This window comes from Dromaius novaehollandiae, chromosome 1, assembly GCF_036370855.1.
Source record: "Dromaius novaehollandiae isolate bDroNov1 chromosome 1, bDroNov1.hap1, whole genome shotgun sequence".
Taxonomy (NCBI): domain Eukaryota; kingdom Metazoa; phylum Chordata; class Aves; order Casuariiformes; family Dromaiidae; genus Dromaius; species Dromaius novaehollandiae.
Window position 1 is genome coordinate 204,951,114 of NC_088098.1, and position 14,747 is coordinate 204,965,860.

Sequence of the window (14,747 nt, forward strand, 5' to 3'; positions counted from 1 at the left end):
ACAATGAAAAACTTTTTCCTCCACTTTTCATGGTGCCCAACTTTAGACATAACACACATAGAGGTGAGAACCACCCAGGGGTAAGGCTCTAGCTATTATTGTTCAGCCAGTGAAAATCAGCCTCTGAGTTACTGTGGTTGGACTCCAAATCCCAGCTGAGTTGCTCCAAATTCAAGCATTTTACGGAGATTCAGGAAATTCACAGACTCATAGTTGGAGGTCAGAAGTTAGTATTAGCTTCTCTAATCTTCTCTTTTGAATATCACAACTCATTAAATTTCATTGAGTCTATTAGCATAATTATCTTCATAGAAAATTTGTGTCTTGGCCAAAGTACAGTCCCTGGAATGGTATCTGCTATTGATTTGAATGTATCAGAGAGAAAGAATCATTGTTTCCCTTGTTAGTTTGCTCCACTGATTACTTAATGTCATGAAAGAAACTTTATTTTATTTTGAATTTGTCTGGAGTCATCTTCGAGACATGGTTCTTATGATCCCTCTCTCTTGTGAAATGGTCCTTTACTACTTTCCTGCACAGAAGATACATGTATTGAAGTCAAATCACTTTTTTTTTAACGAACAAAACAGACTGATTTTTTTTTCTTCAGCTCTCCCATCATTTATATCTTTTTCTTTTTTCAGATATATATGGATCACACCAGCTCTTTTTTCTGCCATAGAAGCTGGACAGCTTGCTTATTCTTAATCTTAAATTACTTTCTCGCTGACTGCTTTCAAATCTTGGTGCCCTGTGAGTTTGGCTTTAGGACTCTTCTGTGCACCCTATATGGATCTAATTTTATAAAGTTTGTTCCCTATTAGAAGTTATTTTATATCCACTTCAGTTAGTAGATTGAAAAGAACTTCCTACTCTTATATGACACAATTACTTCATCCTGTTCAATTCCAAATATTAAGAATAAATAGGGTACTTTTGTCCCTGATATACGATTTAAAATGTATTGTCCTTAGCCCCACCACTTATGATTATCCTCTGATATCCTTAGGTACATATTTTAACTTGCTATAATTTGATAGCTATTTGCATATTTTAGAAGTAGTACAAGTAGCAATATTAGTTTCTTCTTTTTCTCATTTATGAACAATCATATTTTATTTCTAATTTCACTCTTAAATTTGCTACTAAAGTTTATAGTCTTTATTGAGTGATGTTCTGGAGATTTCATAAATTTATTGTTTTGGGTTCAGCTTTGACTGTCAACTACTTATATGCTTGCCCTCTTACTTTATAATTATGTCCTGATCACTGGCTGCAAAACAGCAACCATGGCCACCCAAGTGTTTAATTAATCTTTATTCATTACAGCACAGGTTCACTATAGAAATACTTTTTGCTGGGTAAAATGCAATACTACTCAGCAACTGCTGTCTTATGAATGGGAAAGGCAGGTGGGTACATTTTATTATCCATAAGGCTGCCATGCTTACGACCCATTATTGCATATTTTCCCTGCAACTCTACATCCAGTAAAACCAATGACAAAAATGCTTTTGCTCTGTTGTCATAGAAAATAAACAGTTCAGCTGAATAGAGCTGATGAGTAGATTTTTTTTCATGGTCAGTATTTCAGGGAAACAATGAAGACATTATAAACCATGAAACTTAGCTCATTTAGCTGCTATGAGGTTATTCTGAAATTCATGTATTTAGGAAATTTCCTTTAAATTGCATTTACCTCTTAAAAAAAAATGCTGTAATGCATGCTACAGAAAATAAATGTGCATAACACAGCAAATACTGAAGAAACTTCTTGTTGTCTAGGTCATTAGGAAACATATTTTTTAAAAAAACTCACTTTTTTCTTTGTCAGTATGAGGTAATAAGTGGATTTTTTCAAGGAGATAGAATTACTTTAGCTGTGAAGATTTAATGATTTCAAAGGAAAGTACTCCCAAACTGCAAATCATATTCACAGACAACTTGTAGCTCTGTTTAATGAAGCCTCTTATTTTCCTTGCATAACTCACAAGTGAGGTATGAATTTTACATCTGAAGTAAAAATATATCTATACATATTTCTCCTTTGTGACTCATGAGAGAATGAAATGAAAGTATGAAATATATCTCAGTAAGGATGTGAAAGAATAAAATTGTGTGACTGTTCTAGAAAACTCATAAAATCTACCATAAAAAGCTAACTAACATATGCATACATTGCTCATCTTTTTAAATGATCCACAGCCTTTTCAAAAGACAGAGCAATAGCAGAAATACCCCTAATATTGATATTTTTTAAGATAATATGCATAATTTTTAAATCTTATAATAATAATTGTTATAATCAATTTTTATTTGGGGCTTATCAGGCATCTATGGGAATATTAAGCTTTCTTGTTTATTACAGAAAAAAGTACTCAACTCATATGAGTAACTTTATTCAAGCTCCAGCTGAGTTCAAAGAGAAGACCTCTCTTTCTCACTTTTGGAAACATTGAGTACTGCAGGTAAGTCTTAGCCCCAGTGAGACAAAATTCTCAAATGATTTCACAGGGACCAACATTAAATCCCATATTCATATGAGCTGAAACAAAAATTCTAAGAGGTCACCAGTGACCATGATGGACCTAACTATGGCTATGTTCAACTTGAATTTGAAAAAAAATGTGGGTTACACTTTTGCATTTACATTTAGAGGAGATTGTAAGGGTTAGTTTCAGAAGCAGGACAAATGCTATTGAATTCATTGGGAATTTTTCTCTGTTTTCACTGGAAGTAGGAATGTTTTGAAGATCTTATCGGAAACAATATTGTACAATTCTTTTCAATTTCATTTGAAAAAGAATGTAGTTGGAACTACAAAGCATATATTTGTTTCAGGAAAGGGATGAGGTGGAAATAAGGGAACCCTCTAGGTTTTAAAATACATTTTCCATAGATCTGAGCTCCTCATTTTTCAGCAATTTCTTAAATAAGAATGCATTTTCTATTTTTTGGGGTGTGGGGGGTTACAATTGGATGCCTTCGAAATATTTCACCTCCTACTGCAGTTTCAATTCCTTTGCACACTATTTCACCGTACAATGCCTCACCATTCTGAGTTGTGCCTTCAAATCCACAGGTGCACATCATAATACACCGTGAAAAACTCCGTATGCCTGTGCATTCGAGATTAGAAAAGAGCACTTTCTCCCTACACCCTCTAGCCTTCCAGCTGTGTTAAATGTCTTCTAATTATTACAGGGTAGTTATGTAGGATTAAAATGTCGAGGTGTATCATGAAATTCTCTCCATCATACATATACTTTCCAGGAATGTGCATCTACCAGTAGCACAATCTTACCTTTAGAATGTCCCATATTAATCTATTCTGGTCAGATGCAAAGAATTAGGAAACTATCTCATTATTCTATACAGATAATTTTTCCTTTCATTTGGTTATTAATAGATACTTAATACTCACGACATGTAGCAGCTGTGAGTACTGTTGACTTCAGGACAGGATTAGAATACAATAGAAGGAGATGGTGATGTGTTTGAGGCCAGCAAACAGGAACGAGTTTGGGTCTGCAAGTCACATCAACATGGGGGCCGTGACTGCACTACAGAGGTCTGATGCATGTCAGTGTTGTATGCTGGTGCAGATGTGCTTCCTCACTAGAAATGTCTTGTACTTTACCAGCACAGAGTGGAGGCAGCATGTCTGTGCTTGACTGCGTGCCCAGCTCCAAGTCATCTTCTTCACACTTTAGGTTTTAAAATGGGAGAGCATACCTAACATCTATAGTAATGGTGTGGATAATGATTCATTATACATAATGACCCATTATCCATAATGAGTCATACTCCAGAGGACTTTCTCCACTTGGTTGAGCGGTCTAAACTGTTAGCTCAAACTTGATCCCTAATGGTTAGAGGGCTAAAGTTAGATGAAGATAACTCACACTCCTCATGATTTCAAAGTAGTTCCCCAAATATTTAAAGTTATTCAGTCATCTGATTAAGATGTAATCAAACAGGAAACCAGAATATCCACAATGGGCAAGGAATTGTTTTTGCAAGCAGTGAATGAAAAGGAAAAAGCTATTCCACAACCTTCTGTGCCTCCATTTAAAAGAGATAATGGTATTTACTCTTAATCAAGTCACAACAGCAAAGCTTGGTCATGAAAAATTTAATGGAAAAAGTAGGTTGATGAATAGCTGAACTCCATCACCACGGAGAGAATGGATGAGCTTCTGTGGATTTAGTATTAGCCATATTGCAAAATTCTATATTATATTTACTCGTCATAGTATTGTGGACATTATATTGTGTGATAGAGGAGGTGCAGAGCTGCTACAGCTATTAAAGCATGACAGAAGTAGGCTCATTTCTCTCCTCCATTTTGAGAAACTCCCTAAGTATCAAACAGCCAGCCAGTAACACTTTTTTTCTAGTCTCTCTCTATCATTTCTTACCTGAGCTTGCTGGCTGAAGGCACTTTGAAGATGGTGAATGTTCTTTTTAAAAATATTAAAGACATAACAACATTTAAAATGTCTCCAGCCGGTGGCTTGTTCAAAGAGGTTGTTGAAAAGAGAGTCTAAAGCAGCTTGAGAAGCAAGTGACATATATTACATGTTGTGTGAGTAGAGAAGATAATATATGAAAAATCCACAAATATAAGTTGAGAATTAATGCCTTAAAAGAGAACAATTTGCCAGACTAAGCGACATGTTTTGATGGGAGTCTTAGAGGTAGAATACCACAGTACCAATCTGACTACCCATCTTGTGTAAGGTTATTTTATAATGGGACTTTCTTGAACATGTCTTTTTTCTGTGTCCCAGACTTTGGCCAGGCAGAATTTCTGTAGTTGACACATTAGTCCAGGATTTTTAACTTTGCTCTACTCTACAGATCAACTCTACACTGTACAGATCAATGCTAGAGGGGTGGCTGCAATGAGTCCAGTACTTCCAAGAAACAACAGATCTATCACCACTCGTGACACACATGATCTTCATGCGTAAATCTGGTGCGTCTGGGACAGCTTTAAATCCGCAGGTCAGCTATAGAGTGTGATGACTTCTGGAAGTGCTGGATTGAAGTAATTTGTACCATAATACTTTATGTGCAGTTATTTCTTTCTGGGAAATCCTGACGCGAAATATGGAAACAGTAACTTTGAGGAACTACTATTCATAATTATCAGAATTTTCTTTCTTCTGATCCTCTCAACTTCTGACACAGACGAAAAGACTGCATATATCATTCTGAATAGTAGGTTTGGAGTACAAATAAAAGGAGACAGATTTCTGTATCAGGAGCTTTCTTGTTCCTTCTTGTCCTCAATTTAAAAGTCCTTCTATGCAAAAGTCACAAGCAAGCATCTGCAAACATATCTCTATCACCTTTAAACTAAGGCAAAGCCCTGTATATTACTGAACAAAGTTTTTGGTAACACTTATAGGTTTTTCTTTATGGTCCTGAGGGGAAGGGGCTGGTAATATAGCTTCTTTGAGGCTGATGTCCTATTGACGGGGACTTGCTTTTTGGTAGAACTGAATTTTTCCACTTTCCCTATGCCATATGGTAAAAGACACTAACTATAAACTTCCATTTAGAGGTATGATATAGCTGGAGTGTTCATCCAAAGCAAGGCAGACTGAGGCCTGGGAAATCTACCCAAGATTTGCCAAAGAATCGTTATTTGCTAAAGATTTGCTAATTCTTTATTTGCTATGAATGATTGTAATGCTTATAATAGCATTATAAAGGCTCAAAGAAAAAAAAAATCTACTCAAAGAAAGGTAGAAATCAATCCAGCTGATCATTATTTTCTGTGTTATGGGATCTGGAAAACATCTATTCCTGTGCCAGTTTTTGTCTTTAAACTGAAGTTTGATCTGCAAATTGTTCTATTTTAATCCTCTATGCCACAGTTTGCCTGTTTTAAAAAGAGGATATAATGATATAGTCATTTTAACACTCTGGCATCTGGAGATAAAAAGTGAAATATCATAATAAGAATCATTTTGGGGAGTGAAGGCAAATTACTAGCAGTGGACTTCTATACTGCCATTTCCTTAACACATAAGATACTAAAATTCCAGCACACTGGCTCCATGTGTTTCACATGGCAATCCTCCTATATATAGGTAATACACTGACTGTATGAATCTCTAGTTCCAACATGGAATTGGACCTATAGAATCTAGAATGATTTGCTCCATGAGATCTTGGCATGTCATTGTCATACTCAGAAAAGTCAGAATTAGCTTTCTCTTTGCCTGAAAACTGTTTAAAATCTGTTTAGAATTCCTCAGCCCTCCATCCTTCATTTATCAATCACAAACAATATAAAGATTCATCATGTTCTTCCATATTTTGTTTTGGCCAGCAGTTCCAGTGCAGAGAATAAGAATGTATGCGCTGCTAGCACAAGGAAATCAGTGGAAATGGCAGTTGTTAATGTGCACTGAATATCCTGAATGTAGAATCAGATTATCTGTAATATCCAAGATGTCTCTGTGTGTCACCATTATTGTGGGCACAGGCAAGCACGTTCGTTCAAAAGTACAAGACTTACATCATCTCCAAAATACAATGCCTAAAGAGGAGGAGCTGCTGGTGCTGAATGGTCATGCTACGTCAGACAACCTTTCCGAGCTGTATCTCTGACTGCGCCAAACTACAAAGATCTTCTGGCATACTCCAAAGAAATGGCCAAAAGAACTGCTTTAGTTGCCTCTAAAAAAGCGAAACCCGTTTTACACCACAGATGTTAGTATCGTTTTGCACCCAAGTTCTGTTCCTCTGGTATTCAGCAGCCTGCCCCCTTGATCCCTCACTCACCCTGCTGCCCTTGGGATTGAGTGTAACATAACTAACAGGAGTTAGCTGCAGCTGTGTTTTAAACTGTGATCAGTGCATTGGTTCTGCTGCTCCTTGGCATAACACCTGGGCTAGAGCAGGAGGCAGCAACACAGATTTATATTAAGGAGCCTTACGTCAGAGGAGTTTGATCTTGGAATGGAAATCCTCATGAGACCTGTTTTGACATAGGAATAGTGAGAGGTAGTCAGATTTTGGGAAGGTGGTGTCTGCTTTTCTCCACAGTTCCTAGCAGGTAACATACCCTGCTGGGTCTGAACCCACACGGGACATAGCTGTCTGCAGAAAACACACGAATGTCGTTTCTGCAACAATATGGATGATATAACCAAGGTAATGCGGGATTTGTCAAGACTGGAGAACAGAAGGATAAAAGTCAGGGACTGAGCTATGGAAAGCCTGCAGCACAGTTTACCTGCTGGACTGAAGGGAAAAGCCATATTTTTTTTCAGATTTGACTAGCAGGCAGGGTTACATTTTGATCGTTGCAATTAAGAAATGATATGGGGGAAATGCTGGAAGCTTCTTTTGGGATACCAGTGAGGATGTTAGCTAGAGAAATGTGCAACCTGGATCTGGGACTTATTACTTTAGGATGATTGTCTGAATTTGTGTGTCTGGAAGGAATCACATATAGCTAAATTCAGAGGAAGAAAAACAAGAACCAAGAAAACATCTTCACCGGTGTTTTGACCAAAGATGCACTTTTAAAATGTCTTTAACATTCCTTCATTTTTTGGAAATTACTCCCATCATTTCAATTATGCTATTTGCCAAATGCCGACCAGACCTCACAATAAACATTCATTTAACACGAGGGCTTTCAAAGTCCATCTCTCTACACCTGCAAAAAAATTCGCAATAGTTAGAAACCTTCTCTATAGCCATTGTACTTTGTTATTGTCTTAATGAGGGACTCAAACAAAAATAACTTCTTTTGTTCAGCTATTTCATGGCCCCCAAGAGACTACACTTAGGCTTTGCTCTAGTCCAATTTTTGTGATACAAATTCTCCTAAGCTCCAGTCAAATGCCCTTCACTAGTTGATGCCAATTTTTTATATCGTCTCCCTGACCTTTGCTCAGATATCATATTTATTTACCTAAATACTTTTTGTCTTTCTTTGTGTGTTGTAAAAGCTACAGTAAGCTCTCTGTACATCTATATAGTCTGTAATGAAAATATTGATGCTGACATTAAAATAAATAATTGTATTTTTAATAAAACCTTGAATAACAATTAGAAAACTCAGTTAAAAAAAAAGTCAAGGAGATAATATAAAATTGTATATTCCATGGATTTGCAGATATAACAGAATTGATTCAAAGATTTTAGTATTTCAAGAGAACATTTTGGAATATTTTGCAGACTATGGGTAACTTAACTTCATTCACTTGTGTGACTTAAATATATGTAATTTCACCTTCTTTTTTTTTATTTTATCTCATTTAGAAAGCAAGATTTAAAAATGGGCTGAGTTCTTGCAGCCCATATTACAGAAGGGATGCATATTTATGACCGAGCTATAAGTCTCTTCAGAACAGAGTTTACAATGGAATTATTAAAGCAACATTAACTCTAACAACATGAACAATGCTTCTATCATAACAGTCTTACCATAATTCAGTAATAAAAAGAAGTCAATATCTCTTTTTTAATCTTATCTTTAAGAAAGAATATTCACAATAAAAATATGGTCTTGACATTACTAAAATGACCTAAGCTAGCATTTGCAAGGAATGTTGATATACTGTATAAATGTTTCTATTATACAAAATTGGCACTAGCATAAAACAATGTCTCCAAAATGCAGAAAGCACAAGCATATGGAATGTAAGAAAAATTGGTTGTCAGCACTGTTGTCTGTTGATTCTTTTGATTAAAATCTATCTGCTGATCTATGTGGTTAAAAAACAACTATAGTGAAAAAGGATGCATAAAACTTTACTTTTTTTTTTCAGCAAAGCAATCTTTTAGAGGATCTACAAGGGCCAGGGATTCTATTTTAAAAGCAAACTATACCAGTCTTAGCTTGGTACTCAGACTGATGTTTCGTGACCTAAAGTGTTGCCCACGTCCTCCAATTTGTTCAGATGAGAAATAAAATGTAATTACCCACTCAAAATTGGCTGTTGGCACTATCCTAAGACAAACATATATATATCTCTGGCTGGGCAAAGTAATGGAGTATGAGGTTTATATCAAGAATAAAATAGAAGCTGCTGCATGGTGTGATGCATGTCCAAAAAATGCAGTGAGAAAAAGGTTGAAGTATGAGGGTGATACAAGGGGAGTGCATTACACACAATTCAGCATTAAAAAATCTGTGTGAGAGAGTGACTGTAGAAAGATTATTTTAACGGGAAAGTAGAAAACAACCTAGAGCTATATGCAAAAAAAAAAAAAAAAAAAAGGAAAAAAGGAGCTATATATTACTGGCATTTTTCCTTTTTGTTGTTGTTCTTTCCTCTGGAAAAGGCAAGAGTCTATGCTCATTCAAGAGGAGTGTAATTTACAGCACTTCATGCCAGCTTGGACGAACAGTCCTTTGTCATTGTTTGAACTGTGAAAACTTGTTCATTTTGAGGCTCTTCAAAAACATTCATTTCCCTCTATTCCTGCTTTTCAGTCCCATGTCAAAATCATAGCATTAAAGGCACTTATGAGATAAAGATACTTCCAAAGTCAGTCAATGTTAAAGCTAAGAATGCTCTATCTGAGTGCAGTTGCTGGAAGAACTTGATTACTGAATATGGCATATGGTGGGGACAGAAATTAAAGTCATTTTACCTATCAGCACCATGATTTTCATATTTTTAATGGGGAGCAAAATGAAGCCAATATAATTCTTCTCTTTGAAAAAGTACATGAAAAAAATAAATGAAAGAATTAACCAGTTACTCTCAGAAGCTCTTGCAAGTGAATTCAGTATTATGTGAGAGAAAATGCAAAAGGCAGGACCCTATGACAGCAGGCAGTGCTTGAGAAATTGCATTAATGGAGCAGGAAATGTCTGGAATACGGTAATCTGTGCAAGTATGCCAGCTGGGAAAGTCATAGCTTCTTTACTATAACCTACACAAGGAATAAGACCATGATTTGTCTTGCTGATTTATATAATAAATGATATCAGAGTGATGGTCTTGTTAGAGAATCAGGATAATTTGGACAATAAACAACTACCTGATTACCAACAAGCTCATTTATTTGTTTTACCAAAGATTAGCTTGTCTTTTTAAATAACAACAGATACCTGGCACAAGCAGTGAATTGTGTTAACCGAGAACAAATATTAACATACTGTTGGTTAGAAAATATGAAAGTTACAGGTGCTTTGAATTTTTCCATCCAGCAATGTTCAAAGTAGACCCTTTTCAAATTTATATATATACACATATATATATGTATTTATATATGCTTAATGCAAATTTCGGACAGGTCTTGAAAACTTTTTTTGACTCTTTTCCAAAAAAATATGACGCTCTGGCATATTAGAAAAAAAAACAAAAGTTTCAAGTGCTCCTAATTGAAATGACATAATGATATGTGTGGCAGAAAACACAGCTGTATGCTATATATGCAAATATATGAAATGCAGAGGTAATCAAAGCACAAAGTTGTTGTGGGATATGACAGTAAATATAGCAGTAAAAACAACCTTTCAATAAAAGTGGGCCAGCATAAATACACGCCAGAAATCACAGAAGATCTCTAATTGCAAAATATACACTGGTATATATTACAGCAAATTTTATTTCTGGCTCCTCTGTCTGCCTGGCAGACCTCAAAAACTGACCATAGACCTCTGCAGTGATTTCTTACCCAATGACTGTTGCTCATCATGAGCAGCATTATCTAATACAAATAACATCATTTCAAGGCACTACACTCCTGTCATATTTTGAATTCTTTAGTACCAGTACTTATCAAATAAAGTGACATTAGTAACATAGTATTTCCACTTGTAACTGGACCAGCTACATATTGTTTGGGTCAGAAAAAAATCATTTTCAGGAGATCTCTGCCTGTCGAGAAATTGAGTCATTTGATTTTTAGTTTGGAGACAAAAAGTGCTTAGCTCCAATTTATTTATTTTTAATTCCTACAGACGTAGTGACTGGCAGCTCTAAATAAACACTATCAATAAATCATTAATCTGTAACTAAAGACTAGGCTTTTTCTGGAGTGTTTCCCAAATGCCAGCTACTGGAAATCGCTGTGGAACCTCTGTCATTCTTACAGTTACGCTGGATAGAGGAGGGACCATGTCAGGCAACTAAATTAAAGCATGAGTAAAACAGCAGCACATTGGTTTCAAGACTGTAAGAATTTGTGTGTTATTTACACCAAGAATGCAAAAAACAAAATCTCAAAACACTAAATAAAGAAAGAAGTAACTAGTTACAGATTCATTTTTGAAATGTGCACCAATTGCAGTGTAACAAGAAAAGATCTGTAAAAGGTACCAGGAATAAGAGAGAGTGGCAAAAATGAAAAACAATGGGAAATCTCTTGCATTTCTATCTCCTACCTCAGCCTCCAGGTTTCAAATGAGGCCTGAAATGTCATTCATGTAATTATTACCATATCTGGTTGAAAGCAATTTCAACTCAGCTGATTTGATTGTGCATTAATGTCTGTGAAAAGAAGATAAGGGATGTGTATGGTAAAAATAGTTGCCCATTACACTAGCAGCAAATGGGGTCAACTTATTAGATAACCTTAAATTCCTTGATGGCTCAGATTTTTTTTTTTTTTTTGTTAGAGGTTAACGCCAAATATGAACCTGAAAATAAGTTAATTGAAGCCTTTGCTGTCAAACTTAGTCTTCCTTGTGTGTCTGTTTGAATACTGACTGACTGTTTGAGAGGGTTTAGTAAATCTCAAGGTGCTGATGATAGAAAGTATTTGTAGCTGCTTTTCTTGCCTGTCAGTGATCGATGTGAAAGAGGACATTTGGCATACCTCCTCTTCACTGGGAAAATGACAGTTGACTTGGAATCTGTCAGCAGCCGCAATTTAATTCCAGAAAAATGAAGAAAAAACCATAATATCCTGGTTACTGTTTCAGCCATTGCCAAGAGAGTAAAAGGGCCTCATGGCAACTATTGATGAGGCAGAAAAGCAATTAGCATTGCTGACAGAAGAGAGCCTGCAGCCACCAACCTCTACAAAACAGCTCTTTCCTCATATTTCTCAGCATTTCAGGGAATCTCTCTAGTTGTTGCTTTTCTCTCCCCTCTCATGTACCTCTTTCCTTACCTTTACTATATAAAATATAGGGCTTGTGTTTTACCATAAGGAATTTCTCCCCTCATATTTGCTTTCCAAGTGTTTACATTGGATTGGTGAATGAATCTGCAAAACCCGTTGTCCTGATTGCTCTCTCTACAGGGTCTGTGGTCTCCAACATTTTGGTTGGACTGATTAGACTGTGCCCTGTCCCTCCTTCAACTTCACTGGGCCTGAACGGATAAAATTAGAAAACATTGTCAGAATCCATATGTAATTAGCAATATTCTCTGTGGACCTGGTCATTGAGGGTATCTGGATTTTAGCTAAACAATTGCAGATTATCAGGAGAAACAGGCAACAAGGGAAACAAAAGGTTTAGACAAATCTTGTCCAGCCAATAAACAGGAATTGTTAAGGGAAATTGCTGAACAAAAAAATCCAGTGACATGTGAAGGTCAAAATGACCATGAAAATGGAGGTTAAAAAAACAAACAAAACAAAACCTGAAAGAAAAATCTCTCTCAGGTAATGAAGACAGGTTTTGGAAGGTTGTTTTGGAAAACCAGACTTGCTAGCAATCTGGAGTGGTAAACCTCAGGTATCTGAACTGCTGCTTTAAAATTCTTCTCCTCTTCTGTTTTGTTCCTGCTTTGATAAACAAGTAGGAAGAGTCAGTGTGGAGGATAACGTACACCCGGCATGGCCCTGGACTAACTGAATTGTGAAATTCCATTGGAAGGTTGTTTTGGAAAACCAGACTTGCTAGCAATCTGGAGTGGTAAACCTCAGGTATCTGAACTGCTGCTTTAAAATTCTTCTCCTCTTCTGTTTTGTTCCTGCTTTGATAAACAAGTAGGAAGAGTCAGTGTGGAGGATAACGTACACCCGGCATGGCCCTGGACTAACTGAATTGTGAAATTCCACTGCAAGAGATACAAAGACAAATCCTTCTACTACTGCTTAATCCAGGCCAGGATGTAAGGAAACTGTATGTGCTTAAATATCTATGAGCGGGATACATTATATTCAGCAGCCTGAATGGGGGGAAAACTGTGACTAAAAGAAACCAGAAAAAGGAACTGAATTCTTATATCCCATACAGTGAGATTTCTTGCCCATGCATGTGCACACGTGCGCGTGCACACACACACACACAAAGACACAGAGACACACACAGAATTTTGTGGTATATATTTGTGAAAAGTTCTACCTTTTCTATTTGTTTATATATCTCTAGTGACATGTCACAGGGAACATCTGCTTTTTAGCAGCTTCCACATACGGAAGCAAAAATAATTTGTTTGAATCACTGACATTGCTGTTTAGTTCTATCTGACTATATACTACCTTTGCCGCACTTATTTTGGCAACAATGGTAATATTGACTGTCACAAAAAAATCCTTGCATAATGTTATCAGTTTCATCATGTATTCTGTAATCTGAAAAGCATCTAGTGGTTATTTCACTCTCCATTTAAAGTGTATGAAACTGCAAAGAAGTCTTTCTAAAACCTTTCTGTCCCTAAACTCACTACCAATCCCCTGGATATGAATATTAAAACCCTGATGTCCAGGAGTGCTAGCAGGCCAGGTAGAAATTAGATAATTGACATTGCCACAAAATATATTAAGACATAGCACATTTTGGTGTTGTCTTTATACATAAACTATGTATAGGAAAAAAAAAGCTACTAGTTTCATTTACTCTTCAACTAAGATAATTTTGTAGAAAAAAAGTGCAATTTACTGATTTGTTCTATCACAGTGAATATATGCACAAGTCTGATAAGCAGAAGACTTTTTAATAAAAACTTTTTTGTTTATAAGAATGTGACTTTTCATTCTGATAAAGAGTGTTTTGACTTGTATGAATCACTGTCCACAGAAATGGCTGGGCAGGGAATTCATAATTGGCCACTTAGTCAAATGGTTACTTTGTGTGTGCCGTAAGGACTGTCTGTTAAAATGAAATCCAGCAAAATAATGAAACCCCAAATTAGGCGTGTCACATCTTAATAAACAATGTTGTCTAATTATGAAAGAAACTGTACTTACTTGCCGAGTGCAAAACACTCCATCTTAACAGTAGTTCCCCTAGCAGCTGTAACTGTGTAGGGAAAATGGACTTCAATTTTTGGTTCATATTCCCCCATCACACCTGCAAAATAAAGAATATTTATATGAAATATCACTAGTTTTCCATATGCTAAGGTTATCACAAAGAAACCCTGCAGCTTGCTTTTTGAACCTACACAGCAGCAAAGCTGGTAATTGATAAAAATAGCCTCATTTAATGCAGTATGCTCTGCTTAGGTCCTATACATATTCTAAAACACTCTTTAAGGTTACCAGCAGCACAACAGCAAATTTAAGGAAAGGATTTATTGTCTCAAGCATGGGTTAATGTTTATGGTTTGAAAGATTAAAGTAGGCAATCAATTTTAGAAGGATGAGATTTTTCATAGACCTAAACTTTGTTTACGAGTGCAGTGACAATTGTGACAGATAAATCAGCATATCATGTCCTGTGCTATTGAGGATCTTCTCGAATCAGCAAGAAACAGTCAGATGTTGCAAACATGTTTGTATACCCAGAAACACACACAGGCACACAGACATGCATGTGCAGAGTTCAGTTATTTTATTTTCTGTGGCCCTTTTAATCTGGAAAA

At 36.1% G+C, this 14,747-nt stretch overlaps 1 protein-coding gene across 3 annotated transcripts in view; it reads right to left on the bottom strand.

Moving 5' to 3' along the window:
• The window catches only part of CNTN5 (contactin 5), a 656,184-nt gene that overhangs the window by 148,570 nt on the left and 492,867 nt on the right, over window positions 1-14,747 (bottom strand). For all 3 annotated transcript variants that reach the window (XM_064505105.1, XM_026109144.2, XM_064505106.1), the window contains one exon: window positions 14,131-14,233. In XM_064505105.1, the coding sequence (XP_064361175.1) occupies window positions 14,131-14,233 (103 nt within the window). The remainder of the gene's footprint in view (window positions 1-14,130; window positions 14,234-14,747) is intronic.